Source organism: Simochromis diagramma, unplaced genomic scaffold, assembly GCF_900408965.1.
Source record: "Simochromis diagramma unplaced genomic scaffold, fSimDia1.1 OVJJ01000079.1, whole genome shotgun sequence".
In the NCBI taxonomy this organism is placed as follows: Eukaryota; Metazoa; Chordata; class Actinopteri; order Cichliformes; family Cichlidae; genus Simochromis; species Simochromis diagramma.
This window is the reverse complement of record NW_024387075.1, coordinates 3900618-3923539: the sequence shown is the minus strand read 5'-3', so window position 1 is coordinate 3923539 and position 22922 is coordinate 3900618. Positions and strand designations below refer to the sequence as shown.

The 22922-nt window shown below is 40.3% G+C and overlaps 1 protein-coding gene across 5 annotated transcripts in view; it reads left to right on the top strand.

Annotated features, from left to right (window-relative positions):
• The window catches only part of myo9aa (myosin IXAa), a 97044-nt gene that overhangs the window by 43383 nt on the left and 30739 nt on the right, over positions 1–22922 (top strand). For all 5 annotated transcript variants that reach the window (XM_040045602.1, XM_040045605.1, XM_040045603.1 and 2 more), the window contains exons 3-11: positions 7715–7809; positions 7912–7974; positions 9458–9557; positions 12064–12117; positions 15060–15157; positions 15425–15551; positions 16122–16211; positions 19085–19201; positions 19323–19457. In XM_040045602.1, the coding sequence (XP_039901536.1) occupies positions 7715–7809; positions 7912–7974; positions 9458–9557; positions 12064–12117; positions 15060–15157; positions 15425–15551; positions 16122–16211; positions 19085–19201; positions 19323–19457 (879 nt within the window). The remainder of the gene's footprint in view (positions 1–7714; positions 7810–7911; positions 7975–9457; positions 9558–12063; positions 12118–15059; positions 15158–15424; positions 15552–16121; positions 16212–19084; positions 19202–19322; positions 19458–22922) is intronic.

Here is a 22922-nt window from a genome sequence, read left to right as displayed (position 1 = left end):
ATGGGTTTTGTATACTCAGATTGTCATGTTTTTCTTTGCACGAGCCTTCCATTGAAGCAGCAACTAAAACTTTTTTTCAGGCTGTGTTGGCAGCTCTATCAATATACACACATAGGGTTTTATCGCACATTTCCGTGTCTTCTCTTTAGGTTAAATGTGAATCACAAAGTCTGGCCTTAAATCTTTGCATGCTCTCTGCATGGGAATTGGATACATTAGCTTGTGCATATCCTGCTTGTTATTGTTCGATCCACCCAATTTCCTGAATTTTTGTTTGGGGTCTCATTTTCCAAAAACCGTGAAATAAGGGAGAATTGCTTGCTTACACAACCTGAGGATACACCAGTCTACAACTTATGGAACAGCAAGGGAAATGAATTTGTAATTTCAAGTTTCTGTAGAGTTTATGATTTGCTTCTGTCTAAAGGATCCCATTTTTCCCCTTGACTCATCTTCTCTGATTGAGAGAAGTTTATGTTTTATGAGAGATGACTGTAATAACAGAGGTGTCCTGGAGAGCACTGATTATTTTTCTATTACGCCTGCCTTTCATCTCCATCGCTGTGACTAATGCGCACTTCCTTCTTAGTAATACAGGAGTTTCTGATTGAGCCAAATACTTCAGTCATGCATTGTTATGATCAAAAGGCCACTGCGTTTTCTCTGACTTTATACTTTATACTGCTTTATCGCAAAAGGTGATATAATTCATGTCTGTCCATAAAATATAAAGCTGAAGCAAGCAGCTGGTCAGTGTAGCTTAAAGAATACACGGACTGCAGTTCCTATAATGTGCTGGTTTTGCTGCCCTCCAAGCTATCCGAGAGACCATGTCCTGGGTATATCCTGGGCCCTCTTCTCAGTTGGACATGCCTAAAACACCTCACCTACGAAGTGGATCAGGCATCTAAATTTGCTGACCAACATACCCCTTTCAATGTGTGTGTATATATATATAGTATGTAGTGCTTTTCTACTCCACCTGAGCACTTTCCCCCCCCAGTTTTTTTGCAAATACTTTCTTTCCAGCATTCACACACATTCATACTCCAATGGATGCATCGGAGAGCAACTTGGGGTTAGTATCTTGCCCAAGGATATTTGCCGTGCAGATTGGACCACTAGTTTTATCTGTGATCTCATTCTTTCGCTCACCCACAGCTTCTGGTCATAGATAGGGTGGGAATGTAGATTGACCAGTAGAACAACATCTTTATTTTCATTACAACAGACCTGTAAAGTGTCTGCATCACTGCAAAGGGATCATTCTATCCCTTTGCTGCTTAACTTCCCCCTCCTCCACTTGGCTTGAAAGAAAGGGGAAAACATAGGGGGTGAGCACTTGGGAATTTTTGCCAAATCTGCCATCATGCAGATCTGAAGGGCACCGATTAAAATGTTACATGTTTGTTTGATATTATCTGTAAAAATGTGGGTTTTCCAGTTAGGCTCTCTGCCCACGTATGTCCCCAAATGTTGTCAAACTATTGCTTTAAAACCAGCTCACCCATCGATAGTGATACTTTTTATGGCATATTGGTGATTGAAATGTCACATTTCTCAATATTATGCTTAAACAGTATTTGAAGCACACAATTTGAAAAAGGTGAAATGACAAATCTCGTAACACCCTTGATTTCTTAGGATGTCACTCCCACTTTGTGAACTGCTGCTTTGGTTCATTTAATACGGTGGAAATGTGTTATCCACCCAGTGACCCAGTCCTTCATACTGTGAAACATGATTTATAAGGTTACCTCACTGTTGATTGAATGAAAGAATTTGGCCACCAGACAAAGTAAACATAATTTCTTCGCGTTTGCTTTGCCTCTTCGGTTCAGTTACTGTGGAACATGTGACCGAAACACACTAATCATTGTAGTTATACTGTAAGAAGATATGTTTACGTGGTAAAAATGTGTCAATTTTGCACGGAATTTTAAATGTAATACTGATCATCTTATTTTTCCAAGCTGGAAAAACATCCCAGAACCAGTGGCCCTTTGCAAATGTTACACAAATACTTGATCACAGTCTGACGTTTCTTGTTGTTAACCTATAGGTCGACTTGTGATAATCATCGACCTTTTGCATAAAAACTACAAGTTGTTACCAAAGGGTGGGACACACAGTTAGTCAGGATAAACTGATAAGACTCCAGTTTCAACTAAATGTGAAGCTGAAATTGTCTGAGATAGCAAAGTTTTTAAAAAACGCAAGCAAACAACTGCTGGGATTTCTGGCAGTCAATTCAAGCTTGAGTTGCACAACCTGCCAATCTTCACATCTATATTGCTCATTTCAGTAGACCATCAGATTTGCTCCTGTGGGTGTTTGTAATGGTGGGGATTTATGGAACACGTAGTATGTGATAGTAGGATCCAGAGGAATGTTATAAAAAGCTCCCTTATAGGAGAAGACCAAACAAAAGGTTTCTGATTGTTCTGTACAAAATTAATACATTATTTTTGCAACTAAAAAGAAGTTTGTTCATTACTGATTAATTGGACACTCATTTTCTTGACTGGGCAATGAATGATTAGGTGTATTAAAATATCTCAAAGTGGTGATAAATCACTTCGTCCACTATAATTTTTTCCAAGTTGACGACATCACATTACATCATTTTCAACTCCAGAAATGTTCAGTCCAAAAAAATCCAAAGACAAGTAACCAAGTCTTTGCAATGCAGACAGTACAGACAGTAAAAAAATAATAAAGCCATCAAATGATTAAAAAATGTATCAAAAATGTTTTCAATTGATTAAGGTGATCATTTGACTAGAAGATAAAGCTTTGTAAACATAAACCTCTTGCCAGTCAAAACATATTCATATTGCAGTAGTAAATAAACACATTGTCTGTAAATGCTACTGAGGCCGCATTGAGCCCACAGTCTGGAAACAAATCTGACCATATAGATGTGAAGTATCCTGCACCACCCAAGCAAAAAGACAGCATTAGATTTAAATGAAGGAGGATTACAGCAGCCTCGGTCAGGTCCTGAATAGGGGGTAACTGCAGCTATTAAACCACAGCTTGCTAGCATCAACACTCTGAACTTTTTAGTATGCGGATGTTAGCATTTAGCTCAACTCCCTTTATACTGCCTGAGGCGACAAGTATCCAAACAAGTTTTTATTCTTGTTCACTCATACTATCCATCGCTCCTTTATGTACGGTCATGCACATTTATTTTCTTTATTACACAGAGGTGAAAAGCCCTTTAAAGGTTTTATGGTGACAGTTAAACCTGTACACATCCTACCTCAAACACTTTTTTGCACATTGTTTTGACAGTTGCAGCCGCTGCCAGTACCCACATCCCACCGTGCTTTCACTTAGCTGGTGGCTGCAGATCTCCCCTGTGGTTAAACAGCCGCTGTGGCCACAGTCCGCTGTGCCCAGCAAAGCTTTAGGTGTGAGACTGCAAGGTTCATGATTATGAATTGGTCTCTGGAGAGCTTTATCTGCCCACACACACTGCGACACACACTGGGTCAAGTCAGCTGCTCTTTCACTTCATGTTTACATCCTGTCCACATAGTGTGGTTGATGAGTTGGCCTGGTAGTAAGGTCCGAAAAGGATATGAATCTGCACAGGATGAATGAGCAATACTACACTGACTCACAGAGAACACTGAGTTATTTTCTCTGTAGCTGCTGGGAAAGAAGGAATGCAGAACATTTGGTGACATGTCCCTAAATGAATTTGTAGTACGACAGAAGAATGCTCTTTTCATGCCATTGCCCATTTGATTGAGGCACTTTGAAATTCAGACAAAGAGCGGCTCTGTGTATTTTGGGGCCATGCTGTCACATGACCTCTAAACACAATCCAGTGTGGAAATGTACTTGTAGCCCCTAAGCAGTTGTTGACTTGCTAAAAGATAATCCCTTTGTGAGTCAAATGAAGCACTCTTTTGTCTCTACTCTATCTGACAAGCTAGCGTGACCCCCTCCATTCATTCAAATTACTTCCAACTTTCTCTACAGACTCTACATCCTCTCCTCTCCTCTCCTCAAGAAGCAGCCAAAGAAATCATCCTCATTATGTTATGTTGAATGGTTTTTTGACAAAAATAGTATTGGGTACTTTGCTATAGTGGATATTGAAATAGAAATGAAATTAATCAGATTCATGAGCCTTTTTAAAAATATTGGAAAGAATAGCCTTATAGCTCATCTACATTATTTAGGGATACACTACACTATAATTTTAGGTCTGACAGGAGGGTTTTTTGTTTTTTTACAAGTTATTAAAAATCCACACTGGTGTTGGGGGGTGGAAAAATGTTATAGTAGTACAATACTGCAAGTGAGAGTGCGTGAATTTTTGGTGTCAAAATATCAATCAACATGACAGGACATTTGATATATTAGAAGTAGGAAACAGGAACCACTGGAAACTTAAAGCTTAGGTGTGGTGTGGTGACCAGAGATTATGGGAACTACTGCAAAAACATCAGGGAGGTACTGAGTTAAACTACGTTTGAGGAAAGTGATTGACATGATGAGTGTATGGCATTGCTTGAGAAAGGAATGGGTGCGAAATGGAAATTAGGCTTACCTACACAATCAAGTCTGGAATGTTTGCATCAAGTCTACGGATAGTGAGTGAAAAGGCTTCAGATATTAATATATTTCAAATGGCAATGAGTTAGATCCCAACTAAGTTATCGGTAGCTATTTGCTAGTCTACTGGTATCAACGTTTATATCAGTCTTCTATCAGAATATCGGATTTTCAAATCGCCAAATATCTGTATCGTCATCGGTCTTGAAAATCCTATATCAGCTGGGTTCATTAGAGAATTGTGGTAAATCGAAATTACCATTGGTTTCTACACTACACAAATAGTCACCAACCAAATACTGAGTTCCAGCAATGGAAAGTAAATGAATTTTAAAGACACAGTTTAAGAGACTTCATTTAAATGGTTTCCTCATAGTTAAATTCTGTAGAGTGTTTGTGCTTTACTTACTAAAGCATAACATCATCCCTGTGGCATCCTCCCTGTCTGTGTTCCCCGTAATGACTTTGACCGAGCCTGTATTTGGACACATTACACCCAGAACACACTGGCACCATCTCAAGTCTGTCATTGGGCTGCCTTTGGCTCAGTTTATGGTCTGAAGCCAAGAATAATGTTGTTGACCTAGTGGAGTCACTGAAACAGTGCGAATCATGTCTGTACAAACCGCTTTAGTCATGATGCATCTTTGAGCCGTGGAAGTGGAAGGAAAAAAAGAGCTACCCAGAAAAAACCACTCTGCGCTATAAATCTTTTACGTATTATATGCTTGTTATTGTTTATTTGGTTTCAGCCCTTGTTACCTCAGCTTGCCTTCCTGCCCTCTTGAGCTTAAGTTACTGACTTAGATTTCCAAGAATAACTGTTGACACCTCCCATACGAGAAGGTTGGAGAACATATTTGCATTATTGTGGGCTGTTTGTGTAGGTGGAAAGCGCAAGAGTGCAGTAAAATATTTGCATTTGAGACCAAGTTTCTGAAACCAGAATTTGTCTTGTTGCTAATTTACATTGGTGTCTGTTAGGGAGAAAAACTGTTTACACCCTGATTATTATACAGATGGATTTTCTCTGTTGGCATGTTACTGTAGATTGCTGTTTGCTGCTGCTGTAACTCAGGAAATTCTTGTGATTATGTAAGCCCATTGTGACAAATATTTATGGTAATGTATTCTTAGAAATTGAAATGTTTGGAAGTAGCACAGTGATTTAATGATAGCTGGCTCTTACTGATGACTTATTCACTCTATTTTGCGTTTATACATTGGAACTTAATGTCCACGGTGAGAAACTCCTTCCCTGGAGGTCAATTATAACTCATCTCTCCTGCTGGGAGATTTGTGTTTTATTACCGTTGATATGGAGCTAGCCAAGTTTAGAAAGACTAAAATCTTTAGGTTGTAAAAATGTCGTCTTCAACGATATTCGTCTTTTCTTTTACATAGACCAGGTGGATGAACACACAGTGCCTGAAATATTTTTCAGTGTTTTTAGTTTTTCCACATCCTACTTCCTGCCAGCCCAACACAAAAAAAGCACTGAAAGGTCCAATACCTGACCTGTCTGCTCACTCTGAAAGCAGCATGAGTGCTTTTGGGTTCGGTTTTTATTGGCTATCTACTTTCCAGTAGGAAGCTTGTACTACTCCGGAGCGCTGAGTGATGTTAGTCTGTCCTCGTCTGACCTGGAGTTCCTGAAGCAGGCAGGTTAGCCAGTTCAGAGACAGACAAAGTGGTGAACAACATGCCAGCTCCTCTGGAAGGCGTCACATTTCGAAATCCACATTCTGGGATGCGAAGTGATACAGTCACTGTTCTTTAGTTTGACCCCGTTTGCTCGTTTCTATGTCCAGACAGTGGAGTTAAATGTTTTTCCACTGTGTCTGCCTTTTTAATGATTTCTTCTGCCTTATGAGTCAGAGACCAGAGGCAAGTTTGTAGCTTTGATCCAGAGGTTTGAGCCAGTGTCAGCCGGTAATAGAGGCCAACTATTACTGAATCTCTATCACCACGATTCTCAAAAGCATCTAAATGGGTTGTTGTTCGTAAACTTCAGTGGGACAGAGCCTAACCTTTAGATACTTTTAGACAGAAAGTGTTGGTCTGATTAAGAGATGTTCAGTTTATCTGGACTGAATTATCTGTCTCTGCAGTATATGTACCAAAATGATTTAACTTCAGCTAGTACACCTTGTGTGCATTGTTCCTGGAGGAAACTGCATGCCGTAAATTAATTGTCACTGACTCATTTCTCAAGGAGCCGTGACTAGAAAAACCTCACCACCTCACCTTGTGATGCTTCGCCGTGTTGGTTGTTTACGACTGGAAAAGGTAGTTGTGCCCTGAAGTTTTCATCTGTATTGCATAGCAACAGCCTTATTGGTAACACGATGGCCTACCCTGGACCAAAACAACATATTTTTCAAATGCAGGAGAAATTTTGTGATGGATGAAGCTCTTAAATTTGTGGATTACGATTAGCCTGAAGCCAAGTAATTTTGCACATTAGCTTGGCGTTAGCTGTCTCCTTGCATGTTTGGGAAGTTAGAAAGTGGCGTGGGCAAAGGGTGGGGTAAGGGAGGGGTGTTTTCCCGTTTCACAGACGGAGAGCTCGGGACAGCTCTAAGTGATTCACTGAGGAATTTGTTTACTTGTGGTAGAGCTACAAATAACTATAGGGCTTATATAGGGCGAAAAACGACTTCCCCTTCAGGCAGCCATACAACATAAACAGAGCTGTGAGGGGAAATACTGGACTGTCTTATTAAAGCACAAACGCTACACATGTTCCACACAGCCACATGGATCCCATTACTCACTGAGGAGCTTTTTTTTCCGCCCCATCAGGACTGCTGGCCATAGCTCCTTCATCCTCACTCTGGCAATTTGTCTACCGCTGGCTTTAATAGATCCTAAAAACATGTTATTAATCAGTCTCGGACCAATGCTGTTAGAAACTATGTGAGAGGAAAAGCTTCCTCTGTGGCATCAGACGGACAGTGTCTCAAGACGATGTTTGGCCTCCTGCCAGACGCTCTGCGTCCATAAACAAATTATCCACACCTTAAAGTGGACTCTGTACTTGGTCTCAGTGACCCTTGTGCAAGATGCTGTATGCAATATGTAGCCTTTCTCATTAATTCGTTTACATCTTACCACATGTTCCTCTTTTCCTCTATAGGCATTTGGGAATGCAAAGACAGCACATAACAACAACTCCAGTCGCTTTGGGAAGTTCATTCAGGTGAACTACCAGGAGAGCGGCACTGTGAGAGGGTAAGAACCCAGAACCTAATTCTTATTAATGTCCAATTAAAATAAGAAATAATGTTAAAGTCAACCACTTTTCTTGTACTTTTTTTTTTTTTTTTTAAACAGAGCTTACGTGGAGAAATACCTCTTGGAGAAGTCAAGACTGGTCTATCAAGAGCACAATGAACGGTGAGCGCATCTCAGAAATGCAGATTCTTATCAAAAGCCCTCATATGAACAGCAGAAATACATTTGGCGAGCAGGACTGGGCTGGGTTGCTGTGACGTACATTTAACACAAAACATGCATGCACCAAATCAAAGATGATAAGCTTGTGTAAAAAAAGCAGTAATTAGCAGAAAGGCCAGCGAGCTTTTATTGTACTATATTTATAACATTTCAACAAAACCTATTAATACTCATTTTAATCCAATCTTGCAAATTGAGTGTTATAACACAAAAAAGTGAGTTTTTCTTAAAGCTGCATATATTTCACAAAAAAGCTGGCATCAGAATGTCTGTTGAAGATGCCAACGTTTAAATAGATGATGAAATTAATTAGTGGGCTCAGCAGTAATATGTTTGATAGTTGGTGGAGTGCACAGTCGGCCCCTTTTGCTAGCTACCTCTGAGATGGATTTAAGGTCCATAAAAACTTTTGAAGTGTGCATTTAAAGAGAATCTTAGTCGAACAGCAAACTTTTTCTCTCTAACCTTTCCACTTCAGCCCGACTCTGTCAGAAACAGAATGCACACGCAGATAAATAATCTGATGGAAGTGAGATGTCGTGGTTGTTTTTCAGTCAATAATTTGATCCCACTCCAAGACATCGGTTTCACAAGTAGTTTAGCAAGATGGTTTTCTGTAGAATGTGGATCACCAAGAAGTCAGTATAGCTCAGTAGGTAGAGTGGTCACCCCATGATCAGAAGGTCGGGGGTTCAAATCCACTAAACTGCTACCCTGAGGTACCCCTGAGCAAGGTACCGTCCCTACACACTGCTCCCCGGGCGCCTGCTTAGTGGCTGCCCACTGCTTCACTGAGTGAATGGATCAAATGCAGAGAAAAACAAGTAATTTCCCCACGGGGATCAATAAACTATACATTATTATTATTATTAGTCAACTTGTCAGTTTTCACACCACATGAATTGAAACGAAACCTGTAAGATGAAATTTGAAACCCCTCTAGTTGCTCCAGTTTTGAATACTAACAATGCTAAAATTACCATGCTGACATTCTAGCCTGCTGAACATAACAAGCCTGTTTCCAAAATAACATGGAAAGCACTGTATACTGTATTGCTGGATGTCAGGAGTTTGCTGTGCTCACTGCACTCAAAATAAAGTCCTGCATCCCACTCAGTTAGTTTGCTAAAATGAGCATGTTCATGGTGATGATTAATACAGTAACTGATCGGCTGCTAAAAGCATAGGGCTTTTTTGGGGGGGCATAGATGATTAAGCTGTTTTGGTACATGGGGGATAATATCCATCTCAGTGGAAAGAACATAAGATTAGGAACGTTGTCGATGGAGATAAACTTCTTAACCATTTCCAGAAACAGATGTGGTGTTTTTATAATTTAAAAAAAAAACACTGTAAAGTTTGAACTAATTGAGTTACAATGTAATAATTTTTTGTTTCTTTGTTTTTTTTTTTTTTTTTTTAGAAACTACCATGTGTTTTACTACCTGCTGGCAGGAGCAAGTGAAGAAGAGAGGAAAGCCTTTCACCTCAAGAAGCCTGAAGAATACCATTACCTCAGTCAGGTGGGACCTTTAGCATCAGGCACTGCAGACTTGATCTTACACTAGCCGTGCCATGTAATGTGATATTTGTTACAGTTTTCATTTATCTGTAACATTGTAAATGTCGTCAGCATGTGTGAAATTATGACACAGGGGGAAAATAGTTTTTTGACACGTGCTGCACTGCTGTCCTTCACATACACACTATCTAAAATGTTCAGCTGTTTCAGGGACAGACACAGCGTGTTAATTTGTTTGCTTTTCATTTTGACTTCTTGTAGGCATAGCTGCACGTACTGTAGAGTAGGTTTGTCTTCACTTCCGTCTTTATTTACATTTTTTTTTGTTCATGCAGTGAGGCAACCTCACTGCTTCACTTCTGCTGACAAAAACACACACCAAATGGTATTCGTCCCCCATCTCTGTTGCTCTGTTGTCCTAAAGGAAAACGGGTTTCACATAACTATGAAATAAAGCCACAACAAACACACAAATAGTCAGTCTGCATATGAAATGCGGATGTTTTGTAAAATTTAAAGTGTCTCCGTTTCCGAGCTTGACATTCAGACGACCAGCGACCTCCCCTCCTCCAAAGTCCTCATGCCTACGCAGAAGAGAGCAGGGAATTCCTCCCATTCCTCCCAGCCACTGATGTGCACATGCAAACATGCGTGCGCTCGTACACACACACACACACACACACACACACACACACACACACACACACACACACACACACACACACACACACACACACACACACACACACACACACACATTCTGTTCATGCCCTTGTTTGTATTTTCCCCTTCTCTTCTATTTTGGGAACCACATGTGAATATATTATAATATAAATGTAAATTATAACTCCCTAGCTAGAGCTCTTGCATGGATTTCAGTGTTCACACAAGGAATCAAGTTTTTACTGTGTGCATGTGTTTGTGTGCGTATAAGAAGAAACTGAAATTTATTTATGAAGTAACTTTCACACACAGTCACAAAGCAGTGTACACAATATATATTCTAAAAAAGAAAAAAAAAAAACAGAAAAAAGATTGATGCCCTTAATATTATTTTCTTCCAGAGTAACATCGTGCAGCATCATGTTGTACCGCAGCTAAAAGAAACAAAGTTCCCCAAGGAGGTGCACTTAAGGACACCCTCACTGAGGCTTGTTGATTATATGCTGAAAAATTCCAGAATGCACAGATGAGCAGATAGCAGATGTTGCATGAAATAATGTGAATCTGGTACTCTACTGCGAATCCTGCGTTTTTGCAGCAGTGCCTGCTCACAATCTGGAAATGCAGTAATTACTTTAATCTACATAAATCTGTGGTTGTAAATTGCTGCCTGGGGTTTGTTATCTGCAACAGTGTGTCTGCAAGTTGAGTTTCATACCTCATCAACAACCCTGTTTAAAAAAAAAAAAAAAAAAAAAAAAAAAAAAAACCCACAAGTAATTGACATGAACAAGTTGAAGTTTAACTTTGCTCACTGAAAAATTGCAAAGAATTTGAAGATTTTATAATCTGCCGTGCATAATATCATTAAAACATTCAGAGAATTTCGTAGTCTCTGTACCAAGGGTAACACTGAGAAAACTCCAGCATGCAAAGAAACTACATAGAGAGAAGGCAGCAGTATTTCTAAGCTTATTTAAGATGGTCTGAAAGAAAAGATTTTTCTTACAAATCAAAATTTAAGCTGAAATGAAGGGAACCATCCAGGCTGTTATCAGCACACAGTTTAAAAGCCAGCATCCATAATGGCGTGGGGGTAGCTTGAACATCAGAAAAGTGCTATAAATGCTGAATGATTTATAAAGGTTGTTGAGCAACATATGCTGCCATTCAGACTGTTCTTTTTCAGTGAAGCCCTTGCTTATTTCAGCACAACAATATAAAACCACAGTCTGCAGCATGGCTCAGTAGTCCAGTTCCTAAACTCAAGAAGGAAGAAAAGAAAATATTTCAATATCAAAACTGTAGCACCTGGTCCCATTAATACCAAATGTCTCATTTACGACACGGATAATGAAGAATTATGTTTTAACATTTGACAACAATAAAATCTAGGGTTTGGATGGCTTGCAAGAATTCAGTTCTACATTAGTAGAAATCAGTTCTTATCTCAGGAGGTAAAAAATGAGTCATAAAAAGGTATTTAAAGTTGAAGGAAAGCCAACAATTCATTCTGGTGTCTTAATATTTTTGTGTGCTGCATGTCTGGACCTCTTATTTCCTCCTGCTTTGATGTTTTAATGTGTTCAACCATAAAGTTTTTATGTGGTAGTGTCTGTGTTTTCTTTGTCTCTGTCATCACTGCTTATATGCTTAAAAGTGTTTGACTTTGAATCGTCGATGTTTGAGACTGTAATGAACAGCCTGTATCTTAACAGCACGTCTTCGTTGTCATTAGTCGCTCTTAAATCTGCGCTCATGTTTGACCAGTATATAGTGTGTGTTGTCATTGGAATGCTGCTCTCTAACCTTGATCTTGCCTCCTGTAAACTCGTCATTTCCAGATGTCAAAGACAAGCCACCAACGTCATTGGGAGAGTTACTGTGAGAGTGAGCCGGTCAGTATCAGCTGTGTGTTAACTGTCCGTGTGTCTGCACGTGTTGCAGAAACCTCAGCCGGTAGATTTTGTGTCACCTGAGCACTCGCAGCTGAAGCTGCACTTCATCTGCACAGTTGCACACCTCCTCCACCCCTCCACCCACCCGTTTCTATGATTCCCTTGCTTATTTTGTTGCTTTTTGGATATATCCTGGTTTGGTTTGGGGAGCATTTATTTGTTTTTGCTTTCCCCTGTTGTACTCCTTCTGAGTTCTGGTGGTATGTCTACTCATATCCTGGCCACTGTAGCTGCCTGTGTTGCTCTAATTTTTTTTCTTTTCTTTTCTTTTTTCTTTTTGATCGTTGACCGGTACAGTATTTCCTGCAGCACTCATTTGAATTTGCTGTCCTCCATACACTACAGAAATCCCAGAGTAATCTTGTGTTCAGACAATTTGTAGCATCAAAAACTTTTAACACATAACTAGGGATGGGTATCGTTTAGGTTTTATCCGATACCGGTACTTTTGAAACGGTGCCGGTGCTTAAACGGTGCTCAAACCGGTGCTTAAAGAATGGAGAACACAAAATTGGTCCAAAAACCTCTCATGTTCAGCTGTTTTTTGTTTGGGTTTTTTTTTTTTGTCAAAAGATAACAATGTTAGCCTTTTCTGCAGCTATGGGGCATATATGGTATCACTCTTGGTTGGAAGCAGTGCTTAAACAATGGAAAAAACACAAACTTTGTCCAAAAACCTCTCATGTTTAGCTGTTTTCCACTTTTTCTTTGGTCATTTTAGCCTTTTTGGCCAGGGTGAAGGGAGTACCTGCCATCAAACAAGAAGACAGCCGCATGTATCCACGACAGTGTTTGCTAGTTCACCTTGCATGCATTAATGTAATAACATGGTGAGCCTACTCAATGTAAATTAAACACGAACAACATTAAGCTACTGACCCAGAGAAGAACTGCTGCTGCTGCCGTCATCATCCGTCATCATTTCTGCTACACTGGCAGGGCTAGGGGCCAGGACTCTATTCTTCGGGTTTTTGGGGGATGTTGCTAACTCCGGGTCCGATAACAGGCAACCCACCCGCAGTAGATGTGCTCGGTATGACGTTTTGCAGCAAGCTATCAAATACGGCGCATTTCTCGGCTTTTAACAAAAACGCTATGCGTCGCCAGGTGTTTCATCAAATTTGAGGTGTTACCTCCTTTGACAGTATCACAGTATCAGCTTAAAGCACTTGTTGCAGGCTGCTGAGTTTGCATCTTTTGCTGTGAAGTACAGCCAGACTTTTGACCGCTTTTGCCTTGAGCATCTGTAGCTCTGCTCTAAAAGAACGTACGTACCTGGACCCGCCTACTATCCTCGGAAACGTAAAATGATTGGCTAGAAATGTATCACAGCTCAGGAAAAAAAGCACCGAAATGTGTGCTGCTTTTCGGTCTGGTTACTACCGTTTATGTCAGAACCGGTGCCATGATGGCACCGGATACCGGTACCCATCCCTACTCATAACTTTGATGTGTGACCTCACCTCTGAAACATGGGAAACACTGGATTGAAGAATGTCAACGATCAAAAGGTCTTCTCTCATTACTGTTGGGATTCCTTGTCTTTTTTGCGGTGTTTTTGTGAGTGTATTAAAGCATTTATAGTGATTAGAAATGCTTTTATACTTTCCATTGATATGAATAAAGTCAATGGAAAGCTTAAGTTTTTAGCTGCAGTTCATTAATCCAGTAATATTGCAAAATATTACAAAATTCAATGCAAGTTGTTGTATAATGCTGATAATATAGGTTTGTGGTTCTTGACACTACTGAGGAGAAATGCTATAAATATACCCAGACTGCACTGTGAGTAGACAAGCGGTGATCCGTATTTTGACTGACATCTTTTATGACATCTGGAATCTTTAGACACCTTTTTACTACACTGACTGCTTTCATCGAAAAGAACTTCAAGTTTGAACAAGCAACGTTCACATAATGTAGGTTTTGCTGACGTGGAAATGTAACACCAGAGCTTCTAATGGGTCAGTGTAAATTTCTGCTGTAAAGGAAGAGAGAAGGAAGCGAGGAGGCGGCACACTGGTGCAAGCATGAGTCTCAGTGTTTGGAGTGTTTGTGTTTCTGAGACACAGTTTGCGATAATTATTGCAGCCATAGTGGAATGGGCCTATAAAGGAAAGAGCAGAGCTCACTTTATGGTGGGTGTATGTAGTTCAATGAAGTACTGTGTACTTATGTAGAAACATCAAAGCATATGTTTCTAGGAACGCTCTTGTAAACAGCCAATCTAGATCCAGAATGATCTAAAAGTATACTCCTGCTAGTATTCATATAGCTGCTAAATAGAATATTTCTTGTATTTAATATATTTTTCAATCGCGTCATGACTTTAGTCTTGTTATGACAGTCAAAACATTGCAGTCACTATATTTACTCTGCTAGTTTAGGTGATCGTCCATTCTCAAGAACAGGCTCATCCATAAACTGCTCTTCCTGTCGGCTTCACTGCTTGCCAAATTTTTTGTGGATTGGTTTAAAGTGGAGTGCCAAAGCAGATTTTCCACTACATGAGCAGAACCTGCACACGCCACTGTTCACTAGACACTCTGCACATTAGGCTCAAGTTTTGCAGATTTCTTTGACCCCAAGCTTCTTAATGATAGCTTATTTGAGTAATTTGTCTGCTTCAGGCAATATTTCTGTTTTTTGTTTTAAATTTATTTTAAGTACAATGTAAATTTAAAAAAAACAACCTTTTTTAAAGTGTATTTGCTAGACAGTCTGTAAACCTTGAAAACATTAAGGCACCGCATATGTCAGCAGTCCTTCTAAACCTCAGAGTAGCTTGTCATTAGCCCTTTTGGCTTCCCCGGTCACTGTGTTGTAACAGCCTCCGCAGGCCTGATAACATCTAAAAACTTTTTTCTTTTTTTTTTCTGCAGGACTGCTTCAATGTAGAAGGAGAGGACCTGAAGCATGACTTTGAGAGGCTTCAGCTGGCCATGGAGATGGTGGGCTTTCTTCCTGCCACACGCAAGCAGTGAGTGACAGACACAGAAACCATTATTTACCTATGGTATCGCCTATTTATACAGTCCAGTTCAGCAGTGTTTCATCTAACTGCACTCGCCCCTACTTTTGTTTTATACTATAAATGATAGCTTTGCAGGCCACCACAGCTCCCACCATCACTACCAGTACTGTAAAGTAATTTTTCAGTCCAACTTTTACTAATAAAATCAATGGATTCCACTGATTGAGATGATATACTTCCACTGCAGTCCCATGAATGCTCTCTGTTGTTTAGGATCTTCTCTCTGCTGTCGGCCATCCTTCACCTGGGTAACATCCGCTACAAGAAGAAACCTTACAGGGACGACCAGATAGACATTGTTAACCCAGAGGTGCTACCTGTTGTGTCAGAACTGCTGCAGGTAGATGGCAATGCTAAATATATCTCTACATATTATATGTCTAGATTGTGAAAGGCGGATGATTTTAAACTGCTAAATACACTTCCTATTTGTTCAAGCCAGGATACAGACAGACACACACACACACACACACACACACACACACACACACACACACACACACACACACACACACACACACGCGTGTATTCATATCTTTGTGGGGACATCTCATTGACATAATGCTTTCCCTATCTGCTTACCCTAATCCTAACCATCAAAATTGAATGCCTAACCCTAAACCTAACCATAACCTAATTGTAACCATGACACTAAAACCACATTTTGAGTCTGAAAAATGCCTTCAAACTTGTGGGGACTGGGATTTTGGGTCCCATAAGGGTTGTTGGTCCCCACAAGTATAGTAAACTTCCAATTTCTGGTCCCCACAAAGATATTAATACACATACAGACACACACAAAAGCACATTTTCGGTTACTTTAAACGTAATCGGGTGTGAAGGGCAGCTTGAAAAGGGTTTCAGCTTTCTTTTGAATGAGTGAACACTTGTGTCTCACCATCATCTCTAGGTAAAAGAAGAGATGCTGTTTGAAGCCCTGACAACGCGGAAGACTGTTACTGTGGGAGAGAAGCTGATCGTTCCCTACAAGCTGGCTGAGGTGAGACTGGAGCTGCTTTGCGGCTTCTCAAACAGTAAATAAATAAAGCTGCAAATCAAAATGTACGACAAAATCTTAATAAGTCATCCACAATAACATCTACCTACTCTGAGCAGCAGGAATGCAGATGTTTCTGCCAACTTGAAGCCCGTTCGGTTGTTGCACATCACAGATTTCTGCCTGTTCCTTTGTCTTCGTGACATGGGCTCTTTTGAACATGTCCAGATGCGTGAGCTGTCTTGCTTTAGGTAGGTGGGCTAATGCTGATGGCAAATGAAGGCCCGAATCGTGCAGTGGGCAGCCGCGTTGCATTCCAGAGTTGATTGCGGCCACAATTCTTGTGATTCCACCACCGCATTTCAGCAGGTCTGCGCCTTACTAAAAATATGCACAGTCTATTTTTAACGGAAGCCACGTCAAATAGTAGAGAGCAGGAAGTCAGAGACAGGAACAGAATGGAACTTTTGGTCATTTTTCAAGCGATCGTAGAGATCAGTTGCTGCATGTCTGAAATTCTCTTTGTGTGAAGCACAGAACGAAAGTAAACACAGGCTCATGATTGATGTGTTGTGAATTACTAGGCAATTAATATTTACAGTGTGTTTTGATTGGCTTTTTCTGGCATTCGTACCAATGTAGTTAGTATGATGCCAGATTTGAAGGCGCATAGGTATAAGTAGTTTTTGGAGTGTTTTCACATCCGGCCCGAACACAATGGCACTGCAGTTGTGGCTCTTCAGTGTGACCTGGCTGTGTTTACAGAAAAGCACGCACCAGTACCGGATCTCCTCCTGCTCACTCTTGATTCTCCGCAGCTTCTTCGTTTAGTGGCGTCAAGTGAGGGCTCTGAGTCACAGCAGCGCGCACTTACACAAACCCACATGCACAAAGTCCTTCAGTCTGTTTAGAGGGAAGGGAAAGCATTTCAAGTCCCTCTAGAGTTTTCATGGGACCTCCTCTCTCTGAAAACAAACACATCATGGTCTGCAGATGCGAGCCATCTGAAAGAGACGAGGGAGCAACACGAATACAGGGTGTAAAGAGCCCCCGATACATTTTTTTTTTTTTTTTTTTTGTTTGTTACATATGCTGTAATGCACATAGACTTTAAAAATGATCACGATGCCTTCAGTATTTCATACTTTGCTGATGTCAGATCTTGCACACACAGGCTGTGACTTGAGTTAAATTTTTTGTTTTGTTTTTTACAGCACAGATTTTCTGCAGCAGTCTCAGCAGTATTTTACCACAGACTCTCCAAAAAGACGGTGCTGTGCTGTGTTGTGCTGTACATTCCCACCAAAACAGCAACAACCTCATAATGGCCCGCTGGATATTTAGGAGTCATTTTATATGAACAAACAGTGATTGTTGTGGTAGCACACTGGGTGGTCTTTGAGTAAATATTGCTCTAACAGTCTCAACAATCCCATTGCCTGTTAACTGAAGTCAGACAGTTGAAAACCTCAAAGAAGTCTGAGTGTTTCTGTACTGAGTTTTCTCCATTTGGTCAGACTTATGAGACAAGTGAATGTTTTAAACCCTGCTTCCTCTAAATGATGAAAAGCTTCTGGGTTATTAGACTATGGTACGTACAAGGATCCCAATAGGCTCTCCTGACACATAGAAGACATATTTTGTCTGAGGATGTTAAAAATATCCTGCTTAACTGTTTAGAAACCTGTGATTCTTGCGTTGGGGTAGCCACTCAGTGGGTTGTTTTCTGCGGCTCTTCTTTGCTGCAGTGAGGTCAAATCTTTCCAGCAGATATGGGAATTAAAAAGTTTTTCTTCATAATTTGACAAGGAAGCTTTTGCACAAAAAATCCTGTCTTTTATGAAAGAAGACACAAAATAGATCACTCTGTCAGTCAATCCAAGCTTTTAAATCCCCAGTATTGTGATTGGAACTGTGACATCAAAATATTACTAGTTTTTCATCCAAATATTTCATGCTTGTTGCCTGAATATCATGTTGGTATTGCCAGCAGTGAGGTCAAAAATATATGGGGTCCATGCTTTGCTTATAACAGCTGATATTTCTGTTGGGCCTTGATTTTAAAGCTGAACTTCTGCACCTCCATCTATCACAAGTTGACAGATCAGAGTGCAACTGATGAGTGTAATCCTCTCTAATGACATTTATAATGACTCAGCGACGCCCTGCTGTTGCACAGCGCAGTCTACCAGCATGTTTTGGTTGAGATGTCAGACGTGTTTGGATAGGAGCACTGTCTCTTCTCTCCTTGGTATCTGCTTTTTCCATCTTAGGATATCCAGTTTTATATTTTCCATCAAAAATTCAGAATAAAAGTGTGTGTGATAGGACTGCAGGAATGCGATTTACGCTCAGGTCAAAGTATAAGTGGTTGATTTTTAAAGTAGAACCGCATACAACCACATCTCCACATGCTGATTCACATTCGGGTAACACAGTTCATACAGGGCCATTTTACATTTTGACCATTACAAATCGGCTTTATTTTCTGTATTTAAAGACCTTCTTTCATTTTATTCTCCTGGGCCTGTACAATAAGTGCAGTGTTAAGAGGGGAGGTATTCGAGGCCAAACTCTAATGTGTAAAACAGATGTGTGGCACACTGAGTTTGGGGGGAAATACTGAGGAATACTGTAATGGCTGTGAAGACAGAACAGGCAAAACTGCATGAGAACAAATATGAAACGTGGTCTTGGATCAAATGAGTACAGTTAATGCAAATTACCAGTAAAAACCGCCTCTTCTTCACTTTTAATAAAACTTGACTGTCATCTCTTTTTAAGGAGTGCATGCACATAGAAACTGGTGCTCCTGCTTTCCACTTCTTAATGGTGTTGACTGAGAGATTACAGTGATAGTGTATGTTTGCCTTTAGGCTGGTACAGTGAGAGACTCCATGGCCAAGTCTCTGTACAGTGCTCTGTTTGACTGGATTGTCTTCAGGATCAACCACGCTCTGCTCAACATCAAAGACCTGATGGAAACCACCAAGGTAAGATGACACAGAATATTAAAAGCGCATGAGTGTAGTCGTTCTTCAAAACAATGATGACTCTTATTACAGATTCAGTTTTTATTTTTCATTTATTTGTTTCTGCTGGTGTCTTCTTCAGATCTTGTCCATTGGAGTCCTTGACATATTCGGTTTCGAAGACTACGAGAACAACAGCTTTGAACAGTTCTGCATCAACTTTGCCAACGAACGTCTCCAGCATTACTTTAATCAGCACATCTTCAAACTTGAACAGGTGAGTCTTTTGTTAAACCGAAGCAGGACACGCATCTTTCCCTATCCTTAAACTTTTAAGCTGCTGTGTACGTTTTGTTCTATCTGTCCAACTAAGTTCTGATTGTGGCCATTTACAAGGAAGTGCACATACACCACAAGACGTTCTTCAACACTTAGTCCAACAGGGCTAAGAAAGATGAACGTCACCCCAACCTGTGACCACCACAAGTGAGGATGTATGTTTTCTTAAGCGAGCTGATTAACTTCAAAGGCCTTTTTAAAGTTGAGATCTGTAAGGTTTACCTGTAAGTTAAATAGTGTGTTTACCCTGAGATTGACAGGATCAGCTGCCTGCCCTGACATGTTTTGAGAGGCTGGGGCTGCTCGAAAACCATGAAATACACCACATGAAGGTCTTTGTATCTAGTCATTACTGTTTTCCGCAAAGGCAGTTATTCACAAACCACCTCTGTGTCATAATTGTTTTAGCAGTCATCCTCTAAAAAAATGTGTAAAGGGGGGCTTCAAACACTTTGGATATTAGGTTAGATTAAATGGTTGTTTTTTTGCTGATGGCTTATTCGGTGACTCAAAAGCAAATGTTTGAAAGATTTTTAAAGGATCAACATGTCGCCAAGTGTGCGTGATTTCACGTAGCCTGCTTGCAACATTACTCCCAGCATCAGCTTTGAGAGCCCCATGAGAGGAGGCTGAATATTTCAGTAATAATTTCGGGGTCAGCCTCTTTGGTGTGTTTGAGAAGTTCATATTTTTTTAGGCATGCTTAACATCACTGTCTTATAATATGTGACTTCTTTTTAATAAGACTCTGAGACAGCGTTCAGTGTTTGTTATTTCTCATAATCCCACAGTGCTTCCTGTGCTACTGGTTACTGCATGAACCCTCAAATCTCAAGGAAAATCAGTTGCCTTTAATTCCAGCCTGAGAACCTCAAGCTCGGTGTTTGTGTTTCATTCTGGAAAAGTAGTATTTTGTGGTTAAATAGCTTATGTAGGGTTTTTTTTTTTTTTTTTTTGGTGTTGCTTGGATATTTCTCTGGCTGTCCTTCTGGATTTCCTTTATTGTTTTGATGCCGTCCGTTCCCCCTTTCTTCCATTTCCTAAAGAAATGTAAGAACTGGAACAATTTAATATCTTATTTGGGTTTGAACATGTTTGGGGGGAGAGAGAGAGAGATATATATATAGAGAGAGATAGATATGTATAAATATAAATAAATAAAAGCTTGCAGCCTGTGCATGGATTGGCACATTGCAGCCATTGCTCAGCTTTACTCTACTTTCCAACACCTGGTATACCAGATTATATCTGTGGCAATGACTGTATTATTATTATTATAATAATGGATTGGATTTATATAGCGCTTTTCAAGGCACCCAAAGCGCTTTACAATGCCACTATTCATTCACTCTCACATTCATACACTGGTGGAGGCAAGCTACGGTTGTAGCCACAGCTGCCCTGGGGCAGACTGACAGAAGCGAGGCTGCCATATCGCGCCATCGGCCCCTCTGGCCAACACCAGTAGGCAGTAGGGTAAAGTGTCTTGCCCAAGGACACAACGACCGGCGACCTTCCGGTTACAGATGTGCTTCCCAACCCCCCTGAGCCACGGTCGCCCGTGTATATTTTGGCAGAAACATGGCATATAAAATGCCAGCCCTGACGCACCACTTCACAATATATTGACCCTTATACCACCTATGTGCTCTTTAACAGGTTTGTGAAATTATTGCGTGTAAAAGTGAACAAAACATAGGCAGTCTGAAAATCCCTTAACATGATTCAGCCGGGATGGCAGGGTGACCAAGAGCGGGCATACTTCAACCAGAGGAAGTATGCCCGTAAGTCTGCTGTAACTGGTGTTTCACCCCCTCAGCTACAGTTCCAGTGTATATTTCCATGCATCTGTCAACCACTGAGTCACTCTGTTGGAGCAGATAGGGGTTAAATAAGTCAGTAATGCCTGTCTTGTTGCACCTTTGTGAAATCACTTCGTCATCTAGTCACTCACTAACAATCAGTCGCTAACTGTAGTTGAAATATTTATTCATGGTAACTGTGACGGCAAATACATGGAATAACCAGCAGGACTTTACCCACAAAGGAGAAAATGTGAATTTGACATGATGCGAACTGTTTAACATTATTACATTGGATATTATAAAACGGGCAGCAGACTTTATTCTTTTAGACTAAATGATGAAAGTGTTGTTGAACACTTTAGAGGATTCCTGTGGCCTAACCACACATTCTTTTGTGTTCCCCCGTTATTGAGAAAATACCAGTCTGTCATCCCCAATATACTGGTCATAGTATGTCCTAAATATCCCTCTTTTTAGAACTCTGTCAGTGGATATTTCTTTTATTTGTTTTCACGTTTTGTTCCATTCAAAGAAAACACATCTGTCAAGAAAATACTTGGTTGGTTTTTGTTTGGTGTGGTTTTTTTTTTTTTTTTTTTTTTTTTTGTGTGTGTGTGTGTGTGTGTGTGTGTGTCTATTCGTAAAGATGAAACTTGTACAAAAAATAAAAAAAAAATAAAGAAATGACTTTTTTATTTTAATAGGTTGTTGAGTTAATATAAAGAAAGAGTAACTGTATGACAGCCTGACAGTTCTCAGTAGAAACACGACAAAGAAGCTGATCCTGCATCTTCCGGATACATTTTATGGGTTTTTACTGATACAGACAAAATAAAAGTGAATCATAGTTTTTATGGGAAGCTGACTTAAAGGCACGTGGGTAGTGGGAGTTACGTTATTCCAGACAATATGACAAAGTTAGAAATAGCACCCCCATAAACCAAAACTCAGCAATTACCAAAGAGTTGAGTCAACTCACCTCTGTTTATTTAAGAGCCGAGTATGTGGCAATATACGGGATTACGCAGACACACACTTTGTCACCTGAGTGTGTGCAGTCTTAAGAGATTAGAGTAAAGTCCTGGCTTTAGTATTGTACTCAACAAAAGCAGCTGTTATAAGAGATAAATGGAATTTGTCACATTATTTGGTTGGGAAAAGTTCTGACTGACTGAGTGGGCCAAATCTGGCACACAGCCCAGGTGATGAGTGAAAACTGTCACAGGCACAAATGCACATCAGATAAAATGTTCACTCTCAGAGGCCCCAATGCATTATACTAGAGCTCACACTGGCGTCTCATGACGAGGGACTGATTCGATGTGAACAATCTTGTTGGATTCTGGAAAAAAATGACGAGCATGCTCCCAGTCACCTGACACGCCGCCTTTGGGGTCGAAAGCTGTGGAATCTTCGGCTGACAGTATGGAGGGCACATAGTGCAGGTGGTCAGAAAGGGGCTTCCAGGCAGTAAAAGTAGCTGTTAGGACATGCCTGAGAAGATGACCTTGAATGTGAGATCGGTCAAATTTTAATCTGCTGTGGTTTCTGCTGTCAGAAACTCCTCATTAGACGTTGTCTGTGTCTATTAATCATAT